The 25,781-nt window shown below is 45.3% G+C and overlaps 1 protein-coding gene across 1 annotated transcript; it reads left to right on the top strand.

Annotated features, from left to right (window-relative positions):
• Positions 1-823: 823 nt before the first annotated feature.
• Positions 824-25,733, top strand: GNL2 (G protein nucleolar 2). Its single transcript, XM_028486133.2, has 15 exons — positions 824-928; positions 1,923-2,017; positions 4,268-4,407; positions 7,379-7,563; positions 11,267-11,333; positions 12,567-12,725; positions 13,952-14,065; positions 17,847-17,975; positions 18,696-18,800; positions 19,587-19,745; positions 19,954-20,067; positions 23,301-23,758; positions 24,117-24,199; positions 24,771-24,856; positions 25,542-25,733. Exons 1-15 carry the CDS (start codon positions 873-875, stop codon positions 25,692-25,694), a joined length of 2,103 nt encoding a protein of 700 aa, XP_028341934.1. The 5' UTR covers positions 824-872; the 3' UTR covers positions 25,695-25,733.
• Positions 25,734-25,781: the final 48 nt, after the last annotated feature.

Below are 25,781 nucleotides of genomic sequence, written 5' to 3'. Positions count from 1 at the left end.
AGAGATCATGATGTTATAGGTGAAGAGACTGAGCCAAAATAGGGGAGGTGGCTTGTCACAGCTGGCACACGTAGTGAGCAGTAGAGCCACCAGTCCTGTGATTTCTGCCTGTTTTCTATTGCATGACTTCAAGACAGATGACTTAAAGGCATCCCAAAATGAGACACTAAGCCAGTATTACTATGCTGATTTGTCCTTCTCATTCTCTCTGAGATGTAAGGCAAGAATTACTACCTATTTTGCTGTTGATAAAACTAAGGTCAAACATTAGGAAATTAAGAAACTGGTACATTAGGAACACTTATGTGTCAGAATCATAGTCTTCGTGATGCTTTTCCTGTAGCAGGCACTCAGTATTTGTTAAACTGAGACCCAGAGGTAGGTGTCTTAGTGGTTAAGAGCACAGATGGTGATCTGATGCTTTTGTTCAAATTCTGGCTCTTGTACAAAAAAATCTTTGTACAAGATGCTTGCCCACTGAGCCTCAGTGTCTTAACCTGCAGAATGGGAATAATGCATCCCTCTTGGTAGGATTGTTCTATGGATTACATGAGACGATGCCTATAATGTGGATAGCACAGTGCCATAATTAGTGCTCAGAAATATTACCTACTATCATTTTCAAACACAGTCCTACGGAGGGTTCCAGATTAGGTCAACTTTGTCATACCATGTAGCTTCCAGGAGTGATTTTGTTGGAGCAACACGTGCAGAAAGTGGAGATTTTGCAGTGAGGTGGCAGCTTGCCTGCTTTGAGTGAACTAGTTGGTGTGTTTGAAGCAATGGCTATACTTAGACTTGTTGGCTATCAAATAGTGTGCAGTCCACTTCTGTGTTTCCTAGATCGAGTTCAGGGAGCAGGAGGCCAAAACATGAGGGACCGGGCCACAATCCGACGCCTGAATATGTATAGGCAGAAGGAGTGCAGGTGAGTGTGGGCGCTGGTGTCCTCTCCCCTTCCCTTCCTGCCCTTGACTTACAGCTGACACCTGTTAAGCCTTTGATAGTCCCACCCCCACTTTCCCCAGATAGGAGTAGTGTATTTTCAAATACCGTTTTATATGATAAACTGAATTTGGGGTTAAAGACCTGTGTAGTAGGAGGTGAAATAGTGATTGTGTCACTGTACTGTACAACAGCCTTGTTCCTCTCAGCCTAGGCCTACACAAGTGGCATGTTAAATCTCAAGGTACATATCTGTCAGATAGAAATCTGCTTTTCTTTAACAAAGCATGTAGGATGGTGTCATGAAAGTGGCCAGAAAACTTGTTTTTTTAATGAAAAACTTTAGATCACAACATTGTGGCACTTGGAAACTCATCACAGCTCAGATCTGCTGAGGCGGCCTCTACCACAGGGGCTTGCTGAGTGTGGCATTTTGCGACCTGGTCTTATTTTGTCTTATTCAATTTGTTTGGTCTTGTTCAATTTGATTGGTAATTGGATTCTTCATCCGTTCTAAAAGATGTGTCTGAAACACAAATGTCAATGAACTTAATCTGCCTTAGTCACCTACTCTGCAGTTTGTTTTAGAATTTCGAGTTCCAGCATAAATCACCCTCTACTTAAAATTCATTTAAACCAGCCTTCAAATAATTATCCAAAAAAGACTCAAGTATGCAGTTTTCTTTTTTAAAGCAAACAAACAGTAAACAGATTTTTAAACATGGTCATTAGTCATTATTCATCGAGCAGAAATCGTTACATGCTCTGTTGCAAGAGGTTAAGTGGCTTTGGGGCAATCTGTTTTGAATGTAGAAGTACTTTTTGTTTACCAAAATCTGTATTTCATGATCACTTAAAACTGGAAGGAGGAAAAAAAAAAAAAGAGGTCCTTTTGATGGAAAGCGTATTCTGTAAACCCAGCTTTGCTGTAGCCTTTCTTCTGTTGTCAACCCAAATCTGTTATTTCCTCAATTCAGGAACAGCCGTGGTAAAGTGATTAAGCCTCTGCAGTATCAGTCAACGGTGGCTTCTGGCACAGTGGCAAGAGTGGAGCCGAACATTAAGTGGTTTGGTGAGTGTGGTCCTCTGCTACTTTTACCCTAGAAAATGTGCACTGTATGGAAAAGGGTAGAATGTTCAGGTATCTAAAAGGCAGGTATCTGGGGGCTTCCCTGGTGGCGCAGTGGCTAAGAATCCGCCTGCCAGTGCAGGGGACATGGGTTCGATTCCTGGTCCGGGAAGATCCCACATGCCACGGAGCAACTAAGCTCGTGCGCCACAACTACTGAAGCCCTCATGCCACAACTACTGGTCCGGGAAGATCCCACATGCCACGGAGCAACTAAGCTCGTGCGCCACAACTACTGAAGCCCTCATGCCACAACTACTGAAGCCCGTGTGCCTTATAGCCTGTGCTCCGCAACAAGAGAAGCCACCGCAATGAGAATCTGTCACACTGTAGTGAAGAGTAGCCCCCACTCACCGCAACTAGAGAAAGCCCGCGCGCAGCAACAAGGACCCAATGCAGCCAAAAATAAATAAATAAGTAAGTAAGTAAGTAGGTAAAGTAAGTAGCAGGTATCTGGGGTGAGGGGAACTGCCAAGGACAGTTTGAGAAAGGGATGAGATAAGAAGTCCCCACCATGGGAAAAGTGCAGAGAAAACTCGTGGCGGTGGCTTCCATAAATGACTTCTTTTTGAAAAGAGCCCATCATTGTTCACCGTGAGTGAACCTCTTAGACAGATGAGATCATCCTTAATGACTAGCATTCATTAGAACGCTCCTCTCCTAATTTCCAGTCACCTGGAGAGGTGACTTTGAGAGGTGCCTTGCAGGTGTGTTTGTGCATTTAGCCCAAAGTTCCTCTGAAACACGTTTTCTTAGTGGGGTTGTATTTGGACTGAGTGACAATGAAAGGACCTCTCGTTGGTCCTTCCCAGGAATGAATAGCGAATCTCCAGAGGCCTTGGGGAAGCAGGATTTCTTCCTTTGGAAACTCCACCTTCGTCTCTGTTGGGGCTTTCAGCCTTTCCCTCAGCCACTGCCAGCTGTGTGGGCATATCAGATGGTCAGACCGCATTCTTTGCCTGCTGTTTGACCTCTGTTCTGGGGAGCAGATGGCAACTACCTTTGCACAAGTCTTACGTCTCTTGGTGGGATTGGTACCCCCTAGGAAACTACAGCACAGAAAAGTGTCCGAGAGAACTCCTTCAAGAGGCCTTTAGCACGGTGGCAAGGTCCGGTGACACTAGATCCAGACCACCTGGGTCTGAGGCCTAGTTCTGCCATATCTGGGACCATGGTCAGGTTCTTAAGTTTGCTCATCATTTTCTCCATCTGTAAAATGAAGATACAAACAGCATCTATTTAGTAGGACTGTTGTGGTAATTAAATGAATAAATACTCTTATGTAAAGTGCCTAGAATAGTGTCCAGCAAGTAGGACAATAGAAGCTTCAACCGCTGTCAGTGTCGCCATCCCCGCCAGCGTGGTCGTCTTCACCTTGGGTTTGGCATTTGTGCTGCAATGCGCTGTTTAGTGAATACGATCTCTCACTTCCAAGGTGTTCTCCAAGCAGTGTTATAGAGTTTCATTTTGTTCCCTTGCAGGGCTTTGTTGATTAATTTAATAGTGCCTTCAAACCCTTATAACCCTAAAAACCAGAGCTATGACTCTTAGGTGCTGTGCTTCGGGATTCTCTTGAGTATGCTAACTGATCAGCTGTGATTGGCTCCAAATTTCTTTGCCAGCTCTAGCAGGAAGTAGGACATTTGTCAAATCTCAGTTCCATTCAGTGATGTTTATTTTTCAGTTTCATCCAGTCAGGAAATTGGACTTGGAAAACTATTGAAACCCTTTGTGTGTCTGGGTTGGTGGATTAGTTCTTAGTGTATGAGTGCAGGAGAGGCAGTTTTTTTGTTTTTTGGTTTCTGGTGTTTTCCTTCTTTTAAGCTTGAAAATGGCTACATGGGATGGATGTGTCAGGTGTTTGGGTGAGTGAGGGCAATTTAAAACCTTAGCTTTATAGCACAGGGAGATCAGCTCGGTGCTTTGTGGCCACCTAGAGAGGTGGGATAGGGAGGCTGGGAGGGAGGGAGACGCGAGAGGGAAGAGATATGGGAACATACGTATATGTATAACTGATTCACTTTGCTATAAAGCAGAAACTAACACACCATTGTAAAGCAATTATACTCCAATAAAGATGTTAAAAAAAAAATTAAAAAAATAAAATCTTACCTTTCACTGTGTCCCTGGGAAGATGGAGGCGGAAGTTGTAAGGAGCTATTTATTAAACAGCAACATTCTTTTGTAAAACAGGAAATACACGTGTGATTAAGCAGTCATCGCTACAAAAATTTCAAGAGGAAATGGACACAGTCTTGAAGGATCCATACAAAGTTGTCATGAAGCAAAGCAAGTTACCCATGTCTCTTCTCCATGATCGAATCCGGCCTCATGTAAGATGGAGGATGTCCCAGGCAAACCACGCAGATCCCTCTCTACCATACTTTGCTCTTGTTTTTCCATAGAGAATAGTGCCTGAAGCAGTACTGATAAGCTTTCTGAGATTTCTCCTTTCACCTTTGTTAGGGGTCTCACCTTTAGCATGAACCGAATTCTGTCGGAGAAGTTCAGTGGCATAGTAGTGGACCAAAGCACAGGCTTGGGAGTCAGGCCTGCATTTTAAAATCTTTGCTCTGTCCCTTCCTGCAGCCTTAGTTAGGGTTCTCTGTGAGCTTTCACTTCCCCGACTGGTAAGTCAGGGTGCCCCCCTCCTCGGGTGACTGGATGCAGATGAAACATCCATTAAGGCTCTTGGCACATGGCGAGCACTTAGGCCACCACTTACTTAGACCTAAATAGATCATGGCTATTATCAATACTATTTTTAAATGTTTTTGATAAACTTGTTTAAGTGGTAGTTCCATCAAACTTTGGGGGAACATAGAATTAAGATTGGGTTGGTAGGAGGGAGACCTTTGGTGTCGAGCACTTGCAGCTTCTGAGAGTTCCTTAGAGAGTCTTTTCAGCTGAAGGAAAGGGTGCCGGTCAGATGGGTTGTTAACCATTGAAGTTAGAAGCGCAGTAAAGACTGAATCTGGCTTGATTGGAGTTAGTTTCACACGGAGCCAAAGAAATGGTCTAATGCCTGCCTGCACATTTCTACTTGCTTTGAATAGTAATTCCCAAAAATGTACATAAGTACAGCACAGAGCTTCAGTTCCAGCATGAGGAGGAGAAGAAAACACTGACATGCATACATGGATTAAACAGTTCAAAGAAAAGTGTTTACTTGCACAACAAAGTAAAACCCAAGGCCTGGTTATTGCCTCAGGTTTTGTCAATTATGCTTTGTTTTATGACAGACTAGAAGGATGGCACCTATTAGTGGAGTGACTGTTTTCTTTCAGGGAAACACGTGAGTGTAATTCATGAACCACAGACAAGTTGCTCATTTCCTTTGTTCTCTCTGTCCTCCCTAAAGCCATCTTTTAACAAACTATTGAATCCTGTTTATGAGAAGAACAGAGAAGTTCTATTACGGATTTATTGCTTTGTTGCCCATGGCAGTTGTTCAGTGCTTCTAAAATTCAGTGCTTAAATGTCTGATACATAGGACGAAGGGCCCACAGCTGCAGCAGTTTGTATTTTGTACTCAGAGCAACTGATGAGTTTTCTGCTCTGGCCTTGAAAAACCTTACCTGTTTTATTTTTAGTGCAATATCTACTACTCGTTATGAAATCTGATTCTGAGATTTGCTGCACGGTGGAGTCAGATCAGATATGCTTTTAACTTTTGCACATTCACCTGTATGTGCATTACAATTACTATGTTTCTGTAGCAGTACTACAGTGGAAATACTGTAACTTATATTGTCTCTGTATTTCAGTGTATAGACATATTACTACCTTGTACTTACTAAGGTACAGGTTTATAGACGCAGATCCAGGTATATTGTATGTTATAGGCTGAGAGATTTTCGAGGATAATTTTGATCATAATTTTCCCAGTGACATTAGAACCTAGTTCTCATGTAAAACGTGACTGTTCTGTTCAGGGATGTTCCCTTGTTGGAGCGTAGTGAGTAAAACTAAACTAAGAGATGGGTTAGAGACTCTGATAATAGCTTAAGGATCTATAGGAGTTGGAGAGGTGTCTGTTAAGTTCAGAAGCCACTGGGTTGTTCTCTCTTCCGCGTTTCGTAGCTGGTGCTTACAGAGGAGCCTGTACTTGGGGGGGCAGAGGGTGTTTGGTTTTTTTTTTTGAGGATATTCTCTGCCGGCTGTTAACGTACTGTTACGTGATACATCCTAACTCATAGTTTGACTTTCATCCTGCTTCAAAAGTTCCTCTGCCCATAACTCCTTTACAGGCACATCAAGTTCTAGTTAGGATCAGGTTCCTTTTATCACATCTAAACTATTATTTTGGACTTTTGCTAGATGTTTTTCATCTGAAGACTTTGCATGTGCATTTAATAAAAACGTTACCTAAATTAGGGAAAATGTTATCTGAAACTAAAATGCATCTTACAAAACAAGCAATTCCTTTTAGCCATGAAAGAAATTAACTTCCAAGAAAAAGTTGGCATTTACAGTTGGTTTTTTTTTAAAATAAATTTATTTTATTGTTATTATTTTTTTGGTTGCATTGGGTCTTTGTTGCTGTGCACGGGCTTTTCTCTGGTTGAGGCAAGCGAGGGCTACTCTTCGTTGTGGTGCCCAGGCTTCTCATTGCGGTGGCTTCTCTTGTTGCGGAGCATGGGCTCTAGGCGTGCGGGCTTCACTAGTTGTGGCTCGAGGGCTCTAGAGTGCAGCCTCAGTAGTTGTGGCGCACCGGCTCACTTGCTCCGCAGCCTGTGGGATCTTCCCAGACCAGGGCTTGAACCTGCATCCCCTGCATTGGCAAGCAGATTCTTAACCACTGCGCCACAAGGGAAGCCCTACAGTTGGTTTAAAAAAAAAAAAACAAACACAAATTTGAGCATGATCATTCTTGACAAAAATCTGTGAATTTGGCGAATTTTATGCACTTGTTTGAAAGCTAAAAAAAAAAAAAAAGTCAGAAAAAAGAAGTTAATTTTCAGCGTTGTAGCCGTAATTACATTTGACTAAAGTTTATGATAAGTGAAATAAAGCAGAGTTTTTGGCAAGTCTTACACACAGCTATTCCTATTTGCTTTGACTATTTGTATTTTGTATTTCTCCAGGAAAGCTTACAGAGCTTTCAGAAGAGGGGAACAAGTGCGTTTGCTATTTAAATACCGATTTCTGATTTGAAGTCAGGCTACATCCATGTTGTAGATTTTGGTATGGGTTGAGCTTTGCAAAAATGAAAGCAGAAATCCTTTCCCAGATAGGTTTTGAACTTTTTGCTTTTTCTCAGTGCTTTGCTTAGTGTTACCTATAATTCTCCTTTCTCTTTAGAACTCAAAGGTGCACATCCTTGATACTGAAAGCTTTGAAACTACATTTGGCCCTAAAGCACAGAGGAAGCGACCAAATTTATTTGCAAGTGATATGCAGTCACTTAGAGAAAATGCAGAAGTGTCCACTGAGAGCTATGACCAGGGGAAGGATCGTGACTTGGTAGCTGAAGACACTGGTGTGAGGTACAGTTTTAAAGTTCATGCACATCTCCTCATTTGCTCTTCTGCAATAGACATCTTTTTTTTTTTTTCGGTACGCGGGCCTCTCACTGTCGTGGCCTCTCCCGTTGCGGAGCGCAGGCTCCGGACGTGCAGGCTCAGCGGCCATGGCTCACGGGCCCAGCCGCTCTGCGGCATGTGGGATCTTCCCGGACCGGGGCACGAACCCGTGTCCCCTGCATCGGCAGGCGGATTCTCAACCACTGCGCCACCAGGGAAGCCCAATAGACATCTTCTTTACAGTTATTTACCTGCAAGAAGCTCGGTGATTTATCTCATAGATGGAGATCTTCACTTAGACTAGAAAAATAAGTGAAACTGGTTGGGACCAGACTGAAGATAATTTAAGGTGGCTTGTTTACTCTTGGTCTCTTAATTCCCCCCCAAATAAAAATACATAACACTTTCTTCATAATAATAACAGTATATTCTATCATAGACAAATTTTTAAAATATAGTTAAATTGGAAATACAACAAAAAGTAAATAAGCACTCATAATTCCACTCCTTATGTTAAGCATTGTTAATACTTTGGTGAATATCAGGGTTTCCTCTGGACCACTGGGGGTGGGGGGAGTTCATTGATGGCCTTAGAGGTTTCTGTGACCCTCTGAAGATAATATGGAAAATTTATGTACATGCGTAAAAGAAGTGGAGTTTTGTCGTTTTTAGAGAAGGGAAGGAGAAGGAGGATCCATAACTTTCATCATAGGGGTTCATACCCACATGCCCAAAAGAACGTCAAGGATCAGTTAGGGATATATATGCATATATATACATTACTCTGGATGTTTTTATTTATAAATATAATACTGTAAGACTGTATTTTATTTTATTTTATTTATTTATTTATTTTTTTGCGGTACGCGGGCCTCTCACTCCTGTGGCCTCTCCCGTTGCGGAGCACAGGCTCCGGACGCGCAGGCTCAGTGGCCATGGCTCACAGGCCCAGCCGCTCCGTGGCATGTGGGATCTTCCTGGACCGGGGCACGAACCCGTGTCCCCTGCCTCGGCAGGCGGACTCTCAACCACTGCGCCACCAGGGAAGCCCTTTAAGACTGTATTTTAACTTGCTTTTATTTTAATATATTTTTCTAAATTATTAAGAATATATTTCCATGTCAGTTCTTAGTCAACAGCGATATGATGTTTCATGTCAGAGTAGGTTTTTGTTGTGGCCAGTCCCATGGTTAGACATTTATGCTGTTCAAAGTTTTCCTCTATGGTAAACAACTCTAGGGTAAAACATCAATGTGACTAATTCTTTCTCATCCTTAATTGTTCCCCAAGGATAAATTCTTAGGGGAAATGATGTCGAAGAATATGCAGTTTTTTGATAGGCGGCTGCCTTATTACCCTCCAGAGAAGTGTTTACCAGTTTAGTTCTCCTGGTTCTCCCTCACGTGTTCCTGAGGTGCCCTAGTGGAGAGGTGCTGTCCCCTGCCTGCAGTGCCACTGCCTTGGTGCTATCCTCAGTCCATCGTTAGCCCTGGGCCTCCTAGAGGTAAAGTCAAGCTGCTCGAGGCCAAGCAGAAAGAGGCAGTGAGTTCATTTATTCTTAGAACTATTTGGACTTGTATGCTCCTGCTGATTTGAATTTTTTCCACCTCCAAAGGGTACAGTCGGCAGTGGGGGGAGAAACAAAACTATTCTTGTTCCAGGGACATTGGGTAAATGTCTCTGAGGCTAGTAAATAGGCAGATTCTCAACCTTATCCGGAAAGTTTCACTCTACGTGGGAGCTGTGGAATGTGGATTATGGTTCAGATTCCTTTTCATAATTCTCTGTGACAGACTGCTTAATTATAGTTGCTTTTCTTTTAAATTAAATTTATTGTGGTAAAGTGTACATAACAAAATTTACCATTTTAATCTTTTAAAAAAATTATTTGTTTATTTTTGGCTGTGTTGGGTCTTTGTTGCTGCGCGCAGGCCTTCTGTAGTTGTGGCGAGTGGGAGCTACTCTTCGTTGCGGTGCGCGGGCTTCTCATTGCGGTGGATTCTCTTGTTGCAGAGCACGGGCTCTAGGTGTGTGGATTTCAGTAGTTGTGGCACACGGGCTCAGTAGTTGTGGCACACAGGCTCAGTAGTTGTGGCTTGCAGGCTCTAGAGCGCAGGCTCTGTCATTGTGGCTCACGGGCTTAGTTGCTCTGTGGCATGTGGGATCTTTCCGGACCAGGACTCGAACCCGTGTCCCCTGCATTGGCAGGTGGATTGTTAACCACTGCGCCACCAGGGAAGTCCCATTTTATCATTTTTAAGCATCCAATTTAGTGGCATTAAGTACATTCAGATGGCTATGCAGCCATTACCACTATCCACCTCTAGAATTTTTTCACATCATCCCAAAGTGAAACTCTGTACCCATCCAGCACTAATTCCCTATTCCCCGCTCTCCTCAGCCCCTGGCAACCACCATTCTGTTCTCTGTCTCTTGTGAGTTTGACTTCTCTCTTGAATAGTACTTCACGTAAGTGCACTTGTACGGTATTTGTCCTTTTGTATCTGGCTTATTTCATTAGCATAATGTCTTCAAGGTCATCCATGTTGTATCGTGTGTCAGTACTTTGTTTGTATTGCTGAACAGTATTCCATTATGTATACATGACATTTATTTTTATTCATTCATCTGTCAATGGGCATTTGGATATAGTCATTTTTTAAATTAAGTCAATTTTTGGTCCGTCTGCAGCTAGTTGTTTAGTTTTGTTTTAATTTTTATTGAAGTATAGTTGCTTTACAATGTTGTATTAGTTTCTGCTGTACAACAAAGTGAATCAGTTATACATATACATGTATCTACCCTTTTAGATTTCCATCCCATTGAGGTCACCACAGAGCATTGAGTAGAGTTCCCTGTGCTGTACAGTAGGTTCTCATTAGTTATCTACTTTATACATAGTAGTGTATATATATATATCAGTTGCAATCTCCCAATTCATCCTACCCCCCCTTCCCCCCTTGGTAACATAAGTTTGTTTTCTACATCTGTGACTCTATTTCTGCTTTGCAAATAAGTTCATCTGTACCATTTTTCTAGATTCCACATATAAACGATATTATACGATATTTGTCTTTCTCTTTCTGACTTACTTCTGTATGACAATCTCTAGGTCCATCCACATCTCTGCAAATGGCACTATTTCATTCCTTTTTATGGCTGAGTAATATTCCATTCTATATGTGTACCACATCTTCTTTATCCATTCCTCTGTCAATGAACGTTTAGGTTGCTTCCATGTCCTGGCTATTGTAAATAGTGCTGCAGTGAACATCGGGGTGCATGCATCCTTTCAAATTATGGTTTTCTCTGGATATATGCCTAAGAGTGGGATTGCTGGGTCATATGGTAGCTCTGTTTTTTAAGGGACCTCCATACTGTTCTCCATAGTGGCTGTACCAATCTACATTCCCACCAACAGTGTAGGAGGCTTCTCTTTTCTCCACACCCTCTCCAGCATTTATTGTTTATAGATTTTTTGATGATGGCCATTCTGACTGGAGTGAAGTGATACCTCATTGTAGTTTTGATTTGCATTTCTCTAATAATTAGTGATGCTGCTACTAGTTTTGATACCGCTTTCCCTTGGCACATGGTTTTTTCCCTAAAACATCCTTTTAATCTTTATAGTGCTTCATTTGCTCACTTTGGGTCTTTTCTTATTTAGAAATGAAGCCCAAGAAGAGATATATAAAAAGGGACAGTCTAAAAGAATATGGGGTGAACTCTACAAGGTAAGACATTAAATTCTGTCTCACTGAGTGGTTCCTTTGGCTTTCATGATCTTATATGAGAAAACTGACTTGGATCTATTGAAGCTTTGTCAATACAAATTCCACCTCCAGGATGGATATGTCCGTGCACATACTACTATTGTTCTAGATAACTGCATTTTTTTATTACTCATATAATAGTAACAACCACATTGCATAGATTCACATATTCTCTGTTACATTTCTTTGGATTACCTGCTAAAATGATATTCCTGTTGAGATTTATTATACATGGTTAGAGCTGCATGAGAATTTTTGAGTTACTTAGTCCAGCCCTCTCATTTTACAGATGAGAATTCAAGTCTAGAAAGCTTGAATACCTTCCCCAGCTTACCCAGGTAGTTAGTGCAAGAGGCTTTGTGTCTCCTGAGTCCTGGTCTAGTTCTCTTCAGCTGGCTGAGTTTTAGGTCCACACTCAAGTAATATTCTCGGTAACGAAGACTTTCAAGCATAGTCACGTAATCAAATAGTAACATGATAGGAAACTAGTACCATGAAAGCAAACAAAATTTTTGATTTTTTTTTTTTTTTTTTTTTTTTTTTTTTTTTTGTGGTACGCGGGCCTCACCCTGTTGTGGCCTCTCCCGTTGCGGGGCCCAGGCTCCGGACGCACAGGCTCAGCGGCCATGGCTCACGGGCCTATCCGCTCCGCGGCATGTGGGATCTTCCCAGAAAACTTAGAGGTCTAAGAAGTAAATGAGGGACTACCCTGGTGGTGCAGTGGATAGGACTCTGCACTCCCAGTGCAGGGGGCCTGGGTTCGATCCCTGGTCAGGGAACTAGATCCCACATGCATGCAGCAACTAAGAGTTCGCATGCCACAACTAAGGAGCCCTCGATCTGCAGCTAAGACCCAGTGCAACCAAATAAATAAATAAATAAAATATTTTTTTAAAAAAGAAGAAGTAAATGGTTCTGCTCACTAATGCATAGCAGTCGTGAAATAGACTGGTTTCATCCAAGCTAGTTCTATTTGGAATTTAACAAGTTTCAGATACCCACAGGATGAAAACAATTTTTTGAGTACTGATCCCTGGGCTTTGAGATTGGCTACCACCTGCTCTCCTCATAAGACTGTTGAGAGGTTATCTCTATTGTTGCTTTATTTTTCCCAGGTTCCCTTAAATGTCTTCTCTCTTTCCTTTTGCCCTTGTACTCCTGTAGCAAGTCACTTTTGCCTCTTTGAATTTGCAGGTGATAGATTCATCAGATGTTGTAGTTCAAGTTCTTGATGCTAGAGATCCAATGGGTACCCGTTCCCCTCACATTGAGACTTACTTGAAAAAGGAGAAACCCTGGAAACACCTCATTTTTGTTCTTAACAAATGTGACCTTGTTCCAACCTGGGCAACGGTAAGTACAGTTGCTAATGCAAAACAGATGACCAAGGCCCCACGGCTTGTGCAGGCTCTGAGTTACCCATGAACAAATAAGTCAGTGTCGTGGTCTCTAGGATTTGGGGCAGCAGTTAAGGTGCTGCACTCTTGAGGGTGTAGTCATTCAAGCGTCCTCATTGAAAACAAAACTAAAATGGGCTTCATTGATGATGGGCCGTTACCTTTTTTTTTTTTTTAATTCATTTATTTCTGGCTGTGTTGGGTCTTTGTTGCTGCACGCAGGCTTTCTCTAGTTGTGGCGAGCAGGGGCTACTCTTCGTTGTGGTGTGCAGGCTTCTCATCAAGGTGGCTTCTCTTGTTGCAGAGCATGGGCTCTAGGCGCGTGGGCTTCAGTAGTTGTGGCATGCGGGCTCAGTAGTTGTGGCTCGCAGGCTCTAGAGCGCAGGCTCAGTAATTGTGGTGCACGGGCTTAGTTGGTCTGAGGCACGTGGGATCTTCCCAGACCAGGGCTCAAACCCATGTCCCTGCATTGGCAGGCGGATTCTTACCCACTGCACCAGCAGTGAAGTCCTGGGCAGTTACCTTTGACCCTTGATGGTTGGCAGTGGGACAGCTGCAGTGCCCATAGGATGAATGGTGTGCACCCTTCAGAAGGGGCGACTGCTAAGGCCCCAGGTCTGTTTCACATTATGTTACATTAGTTGCATTCAGTAGCAATGAAGGCATTTTTGGAATATTGTTTTGTGTTTATAAGACAAAAGACAGGCTTCCCTGGTGGCGCAGTGGTTAAGAATCTGCCTGCCGATGCAGGGGACACAGGTTCGAGCCCTGGTCCGGGAAGATCCCACGTGCCGTGGAGCAGCTACGCCCATGTGCCACAACTACTGAGCCCGCATGCCACAGCTACTGAAGCCCATGGGCCTAGAGCCTGTGCTCTGTGACAAGAGAAGCCACCGTGATGAGAAGCCTGCACACTGCAACGAAGAGTAGCCCCCACTCACCACAACTAGAGAAAGCCCGCGTGCAGCAACAAAGACCCAATGCAGCCAAAAATAAATTAAAAAAAAAAAGACAAAGCATCAACTGTCATACTTGAAAAAAATATTTCAAAGAGTTACAGCTAATATTTTCCTTAGACAACTGGTTATTTGAAGTACCATCCTGTTATTCAAGCTCTCGTTCTTCCTATGTTGTAAATAAACAGCTCACAGTTTACCAGCTTCTTTTCTTTTCTCCCTTTAGAAACGATGGGTTGCCATCCTCTCCCAAGATTACCCGACACTTGCTTTCCACGCAAGTCTTACTAACCCCTTTGGCAAAGGAGCGTTTATTCAGCTTCTGCGGCAGTTTGGAAAGGTATTGCGACCTGACCTGTCCCCCCTGGAGTTGGACAGCTGTGGGTTTGTGTGAGAATTTCTCTTCCCAGGGTGTGTCAGAGAGTTACCAGCCTCACCTTCCACATCTTCTCGGTAGTGAGGACGGTGTGTTCTGGAGATGTGAACACTGACAGAGCCTCAGGATTACAAGGGATTCTGAAATACTCTCTAGCTCAGCCTGTACCCCCATCCCTGACAAACGTCGCTTCCATTTCTGCCGTGTCCCTGGCACCGGATGGTCCACCCTCTGCTCGATGATGACGACGGGCCCCTCCCCACACTGTATACCCACTCTGGGCTCCCGGGCTGTGCATTTCTCTTCCCTCTGCCTGGAGGGCACCCTGCCGAACTCCAGCCTCGGATGCCTGGTCAGATGCTAGTTCCTCAGGGAGGCCCTGAAAGCACATGTTCTCGGAGCTTCGTGTTCTGTACCTGCAACTTTGTATTTGTGTGTTCGTTTAATCTGGCTTCTAACAAAGGACACCTGTCCTCTGTCCCACCCTTCCCCACTTCCCAGAAGGAACTCGTCCAACTCATAGCTGTTAACTTCTGGTATTTTTTCCATATTTTTTATATATGCTTATGAATCTATCTCTTCATCTCACACCCCCCTCAGTTTTACATATTTGTTAAGTTCCTACTATGGAAAATGAAGGTTAGGTTTCTTACCCTCGTCCTCCCTCTCCACTACCCTCTGTCCTTGTACGACATTTGGCTAAACTATTACTCATTTAGTGTTTAGGTTATTATGACTGAAGTGTCGGTCCTTGCTGATCCACAGTGCTATGATTGTAATTCCTTTCTAATAGGACCTTCTGTTTTATCTCGTGTTAATTAGCTCCGTTTTATTTGTCACTGACATATCACCAAATCCTCTGGTAGCGTGGGAATTTTCAGAGTGTCTGGCACCTCCCTTCCAGGTGGACTGGCTGCTCCCCGGGCTGCTGCTGGGTCTTCCTGGGATTTCCTTTCCCCGTCATCTGAATGGGGGGATTCCCATGGCTGTTCCCTGTGTTGTCCTTGTTCACCGGATCCCTTTTCTTTCTTGGTTTACTCCTTCCTTTTGATGGAACCTGTTTTCCAAAAGCTTTCTGAAAAGGAGTGCTTAGAAGGAACATTTTTTGAGACCTTGCATTCTGTAAATTTCTTCATACTACCCTCACACCGTTTCTTCTTAGAATGTTGAAGGCACCACATTGCATTGTTTTCTGGCTTCCAATGTTGCCATTGAGAAATCTGAGACTGTTCTGACTCCTAATCCTTTGTGGCTGAGATCTTTTTGAAAAAAGTTCCTGTTTTACAATGTCCCAATCATGTGCTTTAAGGTGGGTCTTTGTTTTTGTGTGTGTGTGTGTGTGTGTGTGTGTGTGTGTGTGTGTGTGTGTGTGTGTGTGTGTGTGTGTGTGTGTGTGTGTGGTATGCGGGCCTCCCTCTCCCGTTGCGGAGCACAGGCTCCGGACGCGCAGGCTCAGCGGCCATGGCTCACGGGCCTAGCCGCTCCGCGGCACGTGGGATCCTCCCAGACCGGGGCGCGAACCCGGTTCCCCTGCATCGGCAGGCGGATGCGCAACCACTGCGCCACCAGGGAAGCCCTAAGGTGGGTCTTTTATTGTTCAGTGAGCTAGGCATGGACGGGACTTTTAGTCTGTTATTTGTCCTATACTGTTGTTTGGAAACCACCCCACGCCATGCCCCCCATTCATCTCTGTTCTTGCTCAGGAATTTGGTTTTATCTCCTGGTTTAATTCTTGAATTTCCATTCTTTTTTTTCTGGCCTCGCCTCGCGGCTTGTGGGATCTTAGTTCCCTTACCAGGGATCGAACCCATGCCCCCTGCAGTGGAAGCGCAGAGTCCTAACCAGTGGACCGCCAGGGAATTCCCAATTCTTGAATTTTCTTATCCTTTCTTTGTTTCAATACATTTATGACATTTTACCCTATTTTCTGGGAAGTTTCCTTGACTTGATCATTTAGCTGCTCTATCGCAAAATTTATTTTGCCGCTCACTTTTAATTTGTAATTTCTGAAAGCTCTTGCTTATGAATTGCCCTGCTCCCTTTTATAGCCTGTTCTTGTTTCACGGATGCACTGGCTTCTCTGTCTCTGAGAACAATGATAGTGGTATTTGGAAATTTTCCTCTACATTTTCCTACATTGACACTCTTTCCTCCCAGTTGCTGTTTTTCTGTCTTTTCTACTAGAGTCACACTTCAGATGTCTGGTTATTCTTGGTTCTCCACTCATTTAAGAGTGAGCCAACAAAAAAAAGCTATAGAGACTTTATGCAGGGGGTGGGCTTGTTGAATGAGAGATTTCACTGTAGGTGACTGGGCAGAAACCCAGTATTTTGTTGGGGGACACTCCAGATGTCAGTGTCTGTAGGGTCGGTTTTTTGTTTGTTTTTTGTTTTGGCCGCACTGCACGGCATGTGGGATCTTAGTTCCCCAACCAGGGATCGAGCCCGTGTACCCTGCAGTGGAAGCACGGTGTCCCAGCCACTGGACCACCAGGGAAGTCCCGTCTGCAGGTCTTTACTCCTGGGCCTGTGAGTTTCCCTAGAAAGGAGTCTTCCTGTCTCCAGCTTGGGCGTATGTAGACCTGGCTGCCAGGGTTCTGGGAACTCAGTGGGATTAGGAGCCTGGGGTTGTACTATTCAATATTTAGACTTTCAGCTAATCACTCTGGGAACACTTGCTTTCAATTACTGTCATCTCTAAATCTAGGGTCCCTTTCAGGTCTGAAAATTAAAGATATTTTCAGACATGCAGGATTTCAAAAGAGTCATTATCTCTCCTGAGGCTCTGGGGTAGAGAAGTTGGGCACCCATGCCAGGCGAGGGAGGGGAAGGAGAGGTGTGACTATTTCTACAGACGGTCCACTGGTCAGTCTTCTGGATTTCAGTCCCACCCTTAGAGGGGTCTGTACTGCTGATTCCCAAGGTCTTTCGTGATTCATTGGCAGTATATTTGCTGCATTTTTAGTTTTTCTACTTTTGCAGCCATGTAGCTTTCACGTTTTGTAGTGGGCCAAGTTAGGTACTACCTTTTAACTGCCAGTCTTCTGTTAACATCACACATTAGTTTGTTCTGTCTCATCTCCAGCGCGTGCTTTGGCTTAATATGTTTGGCTCTGTGGGTGTGTGTGTGTTAATTCCCACGGCTGTGGTTCCAGTGGAGTTTGTGGAGGGTGTGAGGTGGGCAGGGATGTGCAGTCCACCGTCTCTAGTCAGAAGTCCCCATCCGTTTGTAGACTCTTCCTGAGCTCTGCCTCTTTGAGACTTTCACCCAGTGATCTAGCTTTTGAAGCTGCCTTTCTTTTCCTTTGTTGTTTACTTTTAGCAGTGAAAACGCAAAATATGTTGTGCAGAGAAGAGGGATGGGTCATGGGATTGCCGGCTGCTGCATCTGCTAAGATTCTCTTCCCTGAAGACATTTCATCAGTGGATGGTGTTCTTCTAAATTGATGACCAACAAGCTATTTCTTCCTTTGTTTCTCAACCTACATACTTTTAACCTTAAAACATTCAAGAATAATTTCACATGAGTGACCGAGGAGCTGACTCACCTCTGATTTATTTATTAATGAGTATGTGTATGCAGCCCACTCAGACTATGCAGGTGGTGTGTGTCTGGGTTTTAAATCAAGTCGTAGCAATAGTTTTGTACTGTATTTTTTATGGTAGCAAAGTAACACAACCTGTTTGTCCTGCGGGATGTTCACTCTGCGTGTATGTGGTGTGTATTCTTGTTTTTTTTTGAACAGTTGCACACTGACAAGAAACAGATCAGCGTGGGGTTCATTGGCTATCCAAATGTTGGCAAGAGCTCTGTCATAAACACACTGCGCTCCAAGAAAGTTTGCAATGTGGCCCCCATTGCAGGTGAAACAAAGGTATGTCTGCCTCGAGGGGGTCTTGTTTGCTTTGACTTATTTTATTTCCATGGAGGGTGATAATTCGGGACATGGAGATGTCTGTCTGCTTCTCTTGGATGAAGATCACCATTGGGAGTTTAGTCTCCATATAATAGTTGGCAATGTCCTGGAGCTGTTTCTGCCCTTTTTGATAAGACTAAGAGTACTTCGTGTGCCACTGCCTGGCTTTGGCATGGTTTGGTGTGTACCATTTGAGTCTGTTTTAAATTGTCACTCCAGCCTTTTGCTTTGATAAACAAAACTAACCCAAGAATATTTGGTGCCTGGCTTAAGAAAGAAAATTCAGTTTTAGGGTAGATTCTGTTGGTTGGGGGTCCTACCCTGGAACACAGGGTATTTGGGGAGCACCATGGTTCTGCTGAAAGGAACAGGGGCCAAGCAGTATTAAGCTTCCAGGAGTACTTTTAAAAATCAGAAAAAGCTTTACTGGACATAATTGCACAATAGTAGATGGAGATCCTGCCTCTGCATTATTTTTAGACCCTTAGCCGTTGGAAACTATAGTTTATGCCTCATGGAAGTGCCTCATGCGTGGCCCAAAGAGAGGAGGGGCTTCGGAGCTTCATTACCCAGCAGGTTGCTCCTCTCTGACCCCTACCCCCCTCTCTAGTTTCTTGAGCATCAGGGGTTTGTGAAATCGCTTTCAGGGATTGACCTGGGGAAGTCTCTGCTTTTTAGGTCTGGCAGTATATTACCCTGATGCGCCGGATATTCCTTATCGACTGTCCCGGTGTGGTTTACCCCTCTGAAGACTCAGAGACGGACATTGTGCTGAAAGGAGTCGTGAGTATTTTGGTCCCGAGAGGCTCTTTGTTTGCCTTTTGGGGCCAGCGCTCTGTGGGGAACTCTGGATACCTTTGCTTTTTACTCATTCAGCAGACAGTTTGGGGTCAGCCTGTCTGACCAGACTTGAGGAACATGACACTGAACAGGGCAGTCTCTCCATTCCACTTAAGCCTGTTTGAGGAGTTAGTGGAACCGTGGGCATATCTGGTCAATGTCATCCCACAAAAGAGTTTGTCGTTTACACACGGGCTCCAAAGGGAAGCAGGGCCTGTTTATGTTTAGTGATAATTCATCTTCATGGGTTTATGGGTTGAGTTATTTTGGAACTCGGTCATTTCCTCACTTGTTTCTGAAGACGACCGAGAGCTTTAAATGGTTCCACTTAACCTTAACCAGTGCTTCTGGCTATACATCCTGTGCGGTTCCTCCCCTTCTTTCTTAAACTATTCCCTTCTCTTTGTGTCCTGGGATGGGTGGACTTTTAACCATTTCTGCAAGTCAGTAGCACGAAGGGTTCCAGTTTAAACCACTTGCGGAAGTCACACTGTCAGTTTGTGGCGAGCCGGGGTTAGAGCTGAGTTCTGGGCGCCGCGGCTGCGGTCGGCTGTCCGTGGCACTCCTTTCAGCCAAATGCATCTCACCACCTCCAGGCCAAGCTCCTGCCAGGCCCTGCTTGCTTTGAGGCATTGAAATCTGTTTGCAGATATGGTTACAGAGAACACTGGGAACTTCACTCCTTCCATAATCAAGTTTGTAAGCAAGAGCTTTCCTATGAACGTTTAGGTTCAAGTTGAAAAAATTAAGACTCCTGAAGACCACATTGGTGCTGTACTTGAACGAGCAAAGCCAGAATATATCGGCAAGACATACAAAATTGATTCTTGGGAGAACGCTGAGGACTTTCTTGAGAAGCTAGCTTTCCGGACAGGGAAGTTATTGAAGGTGAGCCAGGATTTGTGAGAATTCAGACTGGGACGTGCTGCAGGTGTGTGCGTGTGTGGTGTGGACCTTTTTTATATGCATGCGTGAGCAGTATGAAGTGCGAAACTTGGCAGGTAGATGGTGCCAACTGGGACCGCCGCCGTGCTTCCAAACCAGGAGGTGGTTTTGTTGTTTGAATTTAATTGGGCCTCTTCCTGTGACATTTCAGGGTGGAGAGCCTGACCTGCGGACTGTGGGGAAGATGGTCCTCAACGACTGGCAGAGGGGCCGGATTCCTTTCTTTGTCAAGCCGCCCAACGCGGAGCCCCCTGCAGCCCCCCAGGTAAGAAAAGGGTGGACCCCTCTCTCGGGAAGCATGGTTACTGACCTGGGTGTGGTGTGTCTTTGGACCACCGTCTTCTTCCTTTAGGGTAGAACTTTCAGCTGCAGCGTTTCCCATCCCAGGGTGCCACTGCTGTGACCTGGGGTGGGGGGGGTGACAGGAAGTAGATGTATGATAGAAGCCTGAGTGTAAATGCCAGTTTTCAGGGCCTTGAAAAAGGAGGGCTCATTAAATGTGAGTGCTCTTGTGGTTTTTGTGTCTCTTCTTCTGCTTTAAGAACAGGCATTTCCAAGACTCTTTTGTTTTGTAGACATTACACCCAGCCATGTGCCAGGAACTGGGAGCATAGGAATAGTGAACGTGGTCCTTGCCCTCAAGAAGCTCGTGGTCAGGTGGGAAAGGAGAGTGGTACAGTGGATGCTCAGGGAAAGTCTTAGGTTTGGGGCCTCTGGGCTAGATGGAAAAGCTTCCCTACTGTTCCATGTCCCTCCCCCGGCAGTGGACTGCTCAGGGCTCCAACTTTGGCACTTTGCCTTTCTATTTCTAGGGTCTTTTTTGGAGCTCAGCCAAGTCTCTTGAAGAAGTGGCTTTAGGTTCTGCTTCCATGCTCGTCTTTTAGGTCCATTTTCTCTGGTTTTCTCTCACCGGGCTCCATTCCCAGAGTTTCCATTGTCAGCTATAAATTTCCAGTTGAATATTTTCTCCAGCATTTCAAAATCAACATATCTGAAACTGATGTTACTCAACCTTTTGCCTTCTCCCCACTAAAACCACCAAACAACCAGTGCTGCAGGACGAGGCCCTGCCCTCCTGCATGTATACACACACACACGCACACGCACGCATACACGTGCCAGTGGAGGAGTATTTGGTGTTTTCTGATACCAAATAGCTTTCATTTTTCTATACCCGTTATGCAAGCCTCTGACACCAACTGGGTGTCCAGTAACTGCCAGAGTTAGTGCAGACCCCACAGGTTAAGGGCTGAGTCCCACAAGACTACCCCAACTTCAGATGCCAGCTGCAGATGGGGTTGCCAGCTGCAGATGGGGTTCTCAGGCTACCCACACTTCTGCCCAGCTGGCTACAAATTCAGAGGTTCCCAAGTTTGATAATTTGCTGAAAGGACTCACGGAACTCAGGAAAGTGGTTTGCTTATGACTACCGGTTTATTACAAAAGCTACAAGTCAGGAACAGCCAAATGGAAGAGGTGCATAGGGCAAAGTATGGGGTAGAGGGTGGTGTGGAGTTTCCATGCCCTCTCCAGGCAGGCCACCCTCCCAGCACGTCAGTGTGTTCACCAACCCAGAAGCTCCCCAGAGCCCGTCCGTCCTTAAGGGTTTGTATGCGAGGTGTGTAAGTTCAGCCTTCATTACGCAGGCGTGGTTGACTAGATCATCAGCCACTGGGGATTGAACTCAGTCTCCAGCCCTCTCAGCAATTGCATGGGCTCTCCGGTGCCCAGCCCCCAGTCTGAGGCTAGATCCTACCACAGTCATCTCAGTAGCATAACTGTGGGGGAGAGGGGCCTATTACAGATAACAAAAGCAAGACACCCGTGTCTTAACCCGGGAGATTCCAAGGGCTTTAGGAGCTCTTGTGCCGGGAACTGGGGGTCAAGGACCAAACGCGCACTTTTATTGTCCTACAGGGAGACCCGTAGTAAACAGATACGGATGTAATGTACTGATTGCTGTGAGGGATGCTAAAGCAGGGTTAGGGGCTTGTGGGAGACAGAGCAGTACCTCGTATGTGGGGTGGTCAGGGATGGCCTCTGAGGAAGCATCCTTTTAGGGGGGCCCTAGTGACGGGAGGCAGGAGCTCCGCAGGTGTCACGAGAGGCGCGCGTTGCAGGCGTGGGGAGCAGCACCCGCAGCGGAGCCGAGGCGGAGCCAGCCTGGTGTGTCGTGGCTCCGGGCGGACGTCGCGGCGGGCCACGTGGCCGTGGCCTCTGACCCACAGAGGCCGCCCCTGCTCCCGTGTGGCCCTGTGTGGGAACGGCGGGCTTTCTCTAACTCTTCCTCCACGTCTAGTCGTTAACTTGAGATAGTGTCCGTCGTCCCCCGCCCCAGCTCCGTGACTCTCCTCCTTTCCTCTTTTTGGTGGTGGCAGCAACCCCCTTGAGAATCGAAGGCTAAAAACCACCTTACCAGAAAAATGTACGGAAACGTACATACAAATTTTGTATACAGTTTCCTGAATTTCATGGATTCCTGATGCAGTTAGTGCTTCGCGCAGCCACCTTTGCCTTTGGAAAATCCCTTGAGTTCTGCGAGCCTCAGTTGTGAGCGCACAATGGCGTCAGCTGTGTGAGGGCTCACGCCGCCGGCCCACGCCGCCGGCCCACGCTCCCTCCACCCCTTCCCCGAAACAGGCCGCCTCAGGGCTCGTTCTGAACTCCTAGGAGGTTTCCTCCTTTTCCCTCACACCTTCCTTCCTTCGAGGTGCCTCCTCAGTGCCTCTCCTCTGCCCTCACACTTTCTAAACTAGTGCTGCGATCGCCCTCAGCATTCAGCTGGGCCTTCATTCTTCTGTTACGGTGTGTGCTCATTTGGAATTACCCTTTTTTTCTTTTTTTTTTTTTGGCCGTGCTGTGTGTGGGATCTTAGTTCTATGACCAGGGATTGAACCCGTGCCCCCCGCATTGGGAGCACGGAGTCTTAACCACTGGACGGCCAGGGAAGCCCCAAGGTGTGTGCTCATTTGGGATGTGCTTTCTCAACAACCCCCATTCCTTGCAGTCCCCAGAAACAGTGTAGGGAACCTCCCCTGTCTACAGTGTAGAGTTGACTGGTTTTGATGGCCAGATACTGTTAGGGTTGGTGCATCCTTTGGGACCGTAGCTGTATTCCTCTGATCCTTCCATGCTGGGTTCAGGGTTTAATGCACATTGACTTAAAATAGATTAACAATACGACTCAGATGTGCATGTTTTCGATACTTGCCCTTAGTCCTGAGAAGAGGACTGCCTCATTTGAGAGCAAGGTATGTAAGTTCAGAAATTCAGCAGGGAACTCTGCTCAATATTCTTTAATAACCTAAATGAGGAGAGAACTGAAAAAGAATAGATACACATGTATGTATAACTGAATCACTGTGCTGTACACCTGAAACTAACACAACATTGTTAATCAACTATACTCCAATATAAAATAAAATTAAAAAAAGAAACTCAGTTTCCATTTTCTGATTCCATTTCTCTCCCCACCCCACCCCTTTTTGGCCTGACTAGCTTCCATCCTCATCTTTGGATGTTGCCACAGAAACAACCCAGAACAACCCAGAAGAGGAAGTCACAGAAACTGTAGGTGAGGAGTCGGAATCCATCGTTGAGAAGGAAAAAGAGGAGCCCAGTCACAGTGGCGCCGATTCAGAAATGCAGCAGATTCTGGCGCGGGTCCGGCAGAACTTTGGCAAAATCAACGTCGTGCCTCAGTTTTCTGGGGATGACCTCGTTCCTCTGGAGATGTCTGATATTGATGAAGACCTGGAGAGCCTTTCCGCGGAGAGGGAGGAGGAGGAGGAAGAACAGGAACACCAAGGAGATGAAGAGGAAGAGTCTTATTCAGAGTCCCAGGAAGAACACGCGGGAAACAACGCCAAGGCCGTTATTCAAGCCCTGGATGAAAAGATTGCTAAGTACCAGAGGTTTTTAAACAAAGCCAAAGCTAAGAAGTTTTCAGCAGTCAGGTAGCGTCCTCATCTTCTCACGAATTGCAGTTTGCTCGTTCCTTTCCCAGAAACTTGCCATGAGGGGTGGAGCAGTGTTTTTGTAGGGCAGGGGAGGGTATTGCCGTTTTTTAAAAGTGATCTGTACGTTTTTCAAATTCAACTGCCTGAAATATGAGAAGCTTAGTATTGATAGTTCTGTCTTTTACACATGCCCAGGAGCCGCCAAAACAATGTTGCTTCTACCGGTGGTGTTAACCGCGTGAAGGGGAGCGGGGTTTCGTTAATCTGCGAGCTTGTCACGGTCCCTGCCTCAGCGCCTGTGTGGGCAGTGGGGGGAACGTTGGACGGCTTCATTACTCTACTCTTCCCCTTTCAGAATATCCAAGGGACTGAGTAAAGTGGTTTTTGCAAAATCCGAAGAACAGAGAAGAACAGCTGAAGAAGATGTAGAAGATACAGGTACAGTTAAATTGTTAAAATCATGTAGATGCATCTTTAGAACGTTGGGGAATCTAAGTTTAATCTCCAAAGTATCTCTTGTACTGTCATCCACACAGATACTTATCATATCTGGCAGGTAACCCTGGTTCCACTTACTGTTTATCACACAAATTGGCTTTTCTTCTTGTTATTCTGCACGTCTTGGGGTTAAATGGGTGATTTGGGAAAATTCCTCTAAAAAGAGTACATTATTAACGTTGTAATCTAAGGGTGGGTCCAAGACAAATTTTTTTCTGGGGGGAGGATGGTTCATGTATTTATTCTTTATGTGGTTGGACTACTAGCTCCTATATTGAATGTGTTTTCAAGACAAACGCAAACCCCGCCAAGGCCACTCGGCGCCCCCAGGTCTGGCAGCCTCCAGCCTCGTCCTGCTTTCCTCTGCTCTGCTCACCACACTCCCTTCACACCGGCCTCTGCCTTCCTTCTCCAGCACATCAAGCTCATTCCCACCTTAGGATTCAGACACGTTTTGAATTTAAAAAATTCCTGTTTCTTTCCTCTGTGTGTGCTTGTGTTTCGTTTCCAGCACCTACCAAAAAGGGAAAGAAGAGGAAGGCGCAGAGGGAAGAGGAGCAGTCAGACAAAACTCGCAGGACGCTTACATCTAAGGAAGTATGTGCTTTGGTCTGAAACGTCACCCAGGTGTAGAGAGGGGAAGTCCATTTCTTAAGACTCACTCTTTCAGAAACTAATGGTCTAGAGTTGAAATCAAGAAACCCCAGTCCTAAGTGACCTAGTTGAGGTCAGTGAAACAGGATCAAGGAGTGGGCTGCTGCATGAAGGTCCTTGAGTTTATGTCTTGTTTTAGGAATTCCTGATCACTATCCTCAGACACGTGGACTACTGTTTGGAAGAGTCCACTGGGTTTATGTGGCCTCAGGGAAATGACACGTGAGGAGCAGAGCTGTGTAGGCAGACGGATCACCGCCTTCTGTGAAGTTCAGCTCTGTAACTGGGCCCTCCAGAGCTGGAGGGGGCCCTCTTCGGAGGTGGAGAGCTTGTTATCAGAGTGATCAGCCTTAGACCAGAGGACCACTTGTCAGGAGCTCAGGAGAAAAGATTCAAGCGTTGGATGAGGGCTGGACCAAATGACAATCTGTAACTTGGAGTGGTCACAAGTCACAGTGGAAGTGCAGACTTGGGTCTGTGAGGTGAACTCTCCCTTGTTGGCGCTGCTTCCGGTAGTTGTGGGAGCAGCGTGGGAATAGAACACAGAGAAACAGAGGGGCCTGTTTTATGACTTTCAGGGTTTGACTGTTTCTTTTCCCTCTTTGTGTGTGTGCGCCATTTTTTACAGCGGAGGCGAGAAGCACGGCAGCAACGATCCAGAAAAGTCGGTGTACGCTACTATGAAACACACAACGTGAAAAATAGGAACAGGAACAAAAAGAAGATCAGTGACTCAGAGGAGCAGAAACACAGACACAAGAAATTGAAACATAAGCAGTAACGTTTTAAAAGTTGTTTATTAAATTCTACAAAAATATGCAGTTAGAAACTCTTCATTTTCTTCATGCCCAGTTGGCATCTCGAAGGC

The sequence above is a fragment of the Physeter macrocephalus genome, chromosome 3 (genome assembly GCF_002837175.3).
Source record: "Physeter macrocephalus isolate SW-GA chromosome 3, ASM283717v5, whole genome shotgun sequence".
In the NCBI taxonomy this organism is placed as follows: Eukaryota; Metazoa; Chordata; class Mammalia; order Artiodactyla; family Physeteridae; genus Physeter; species Physeter macrocephalus.
This window is presented reverse-complemented; position numbering and strand designations above follow the sequence as displayed.

What these genes read in the sequence shown, in the direction of transcription:
- GNL2 (XM_028486133.2), top strand. Translation starts at nt 873, where the DNA reads ATGAGGGACCGGGCCACAATCCGACGCCTGAATATGTATAGGCAGAAG. An exon ending in TTCTGCGGCAGTTTGGAAAG is followed by an intron (nt 14,066 to 17,846) that starts GTATTGCGACCT and finishes TTTTTTGAACAG; the next exon opens with TTGCACACTGACAAGAAACA. An exon ending in AAGAAGTTTTCAGCAGTCAG is followed by an intron (nt 23,759 to 24,116) that starts GTAGCGTCCTCA and finishes TTCCCCTTTCAG; the next exon opens with AATATCCAAGGGACTGAGTA.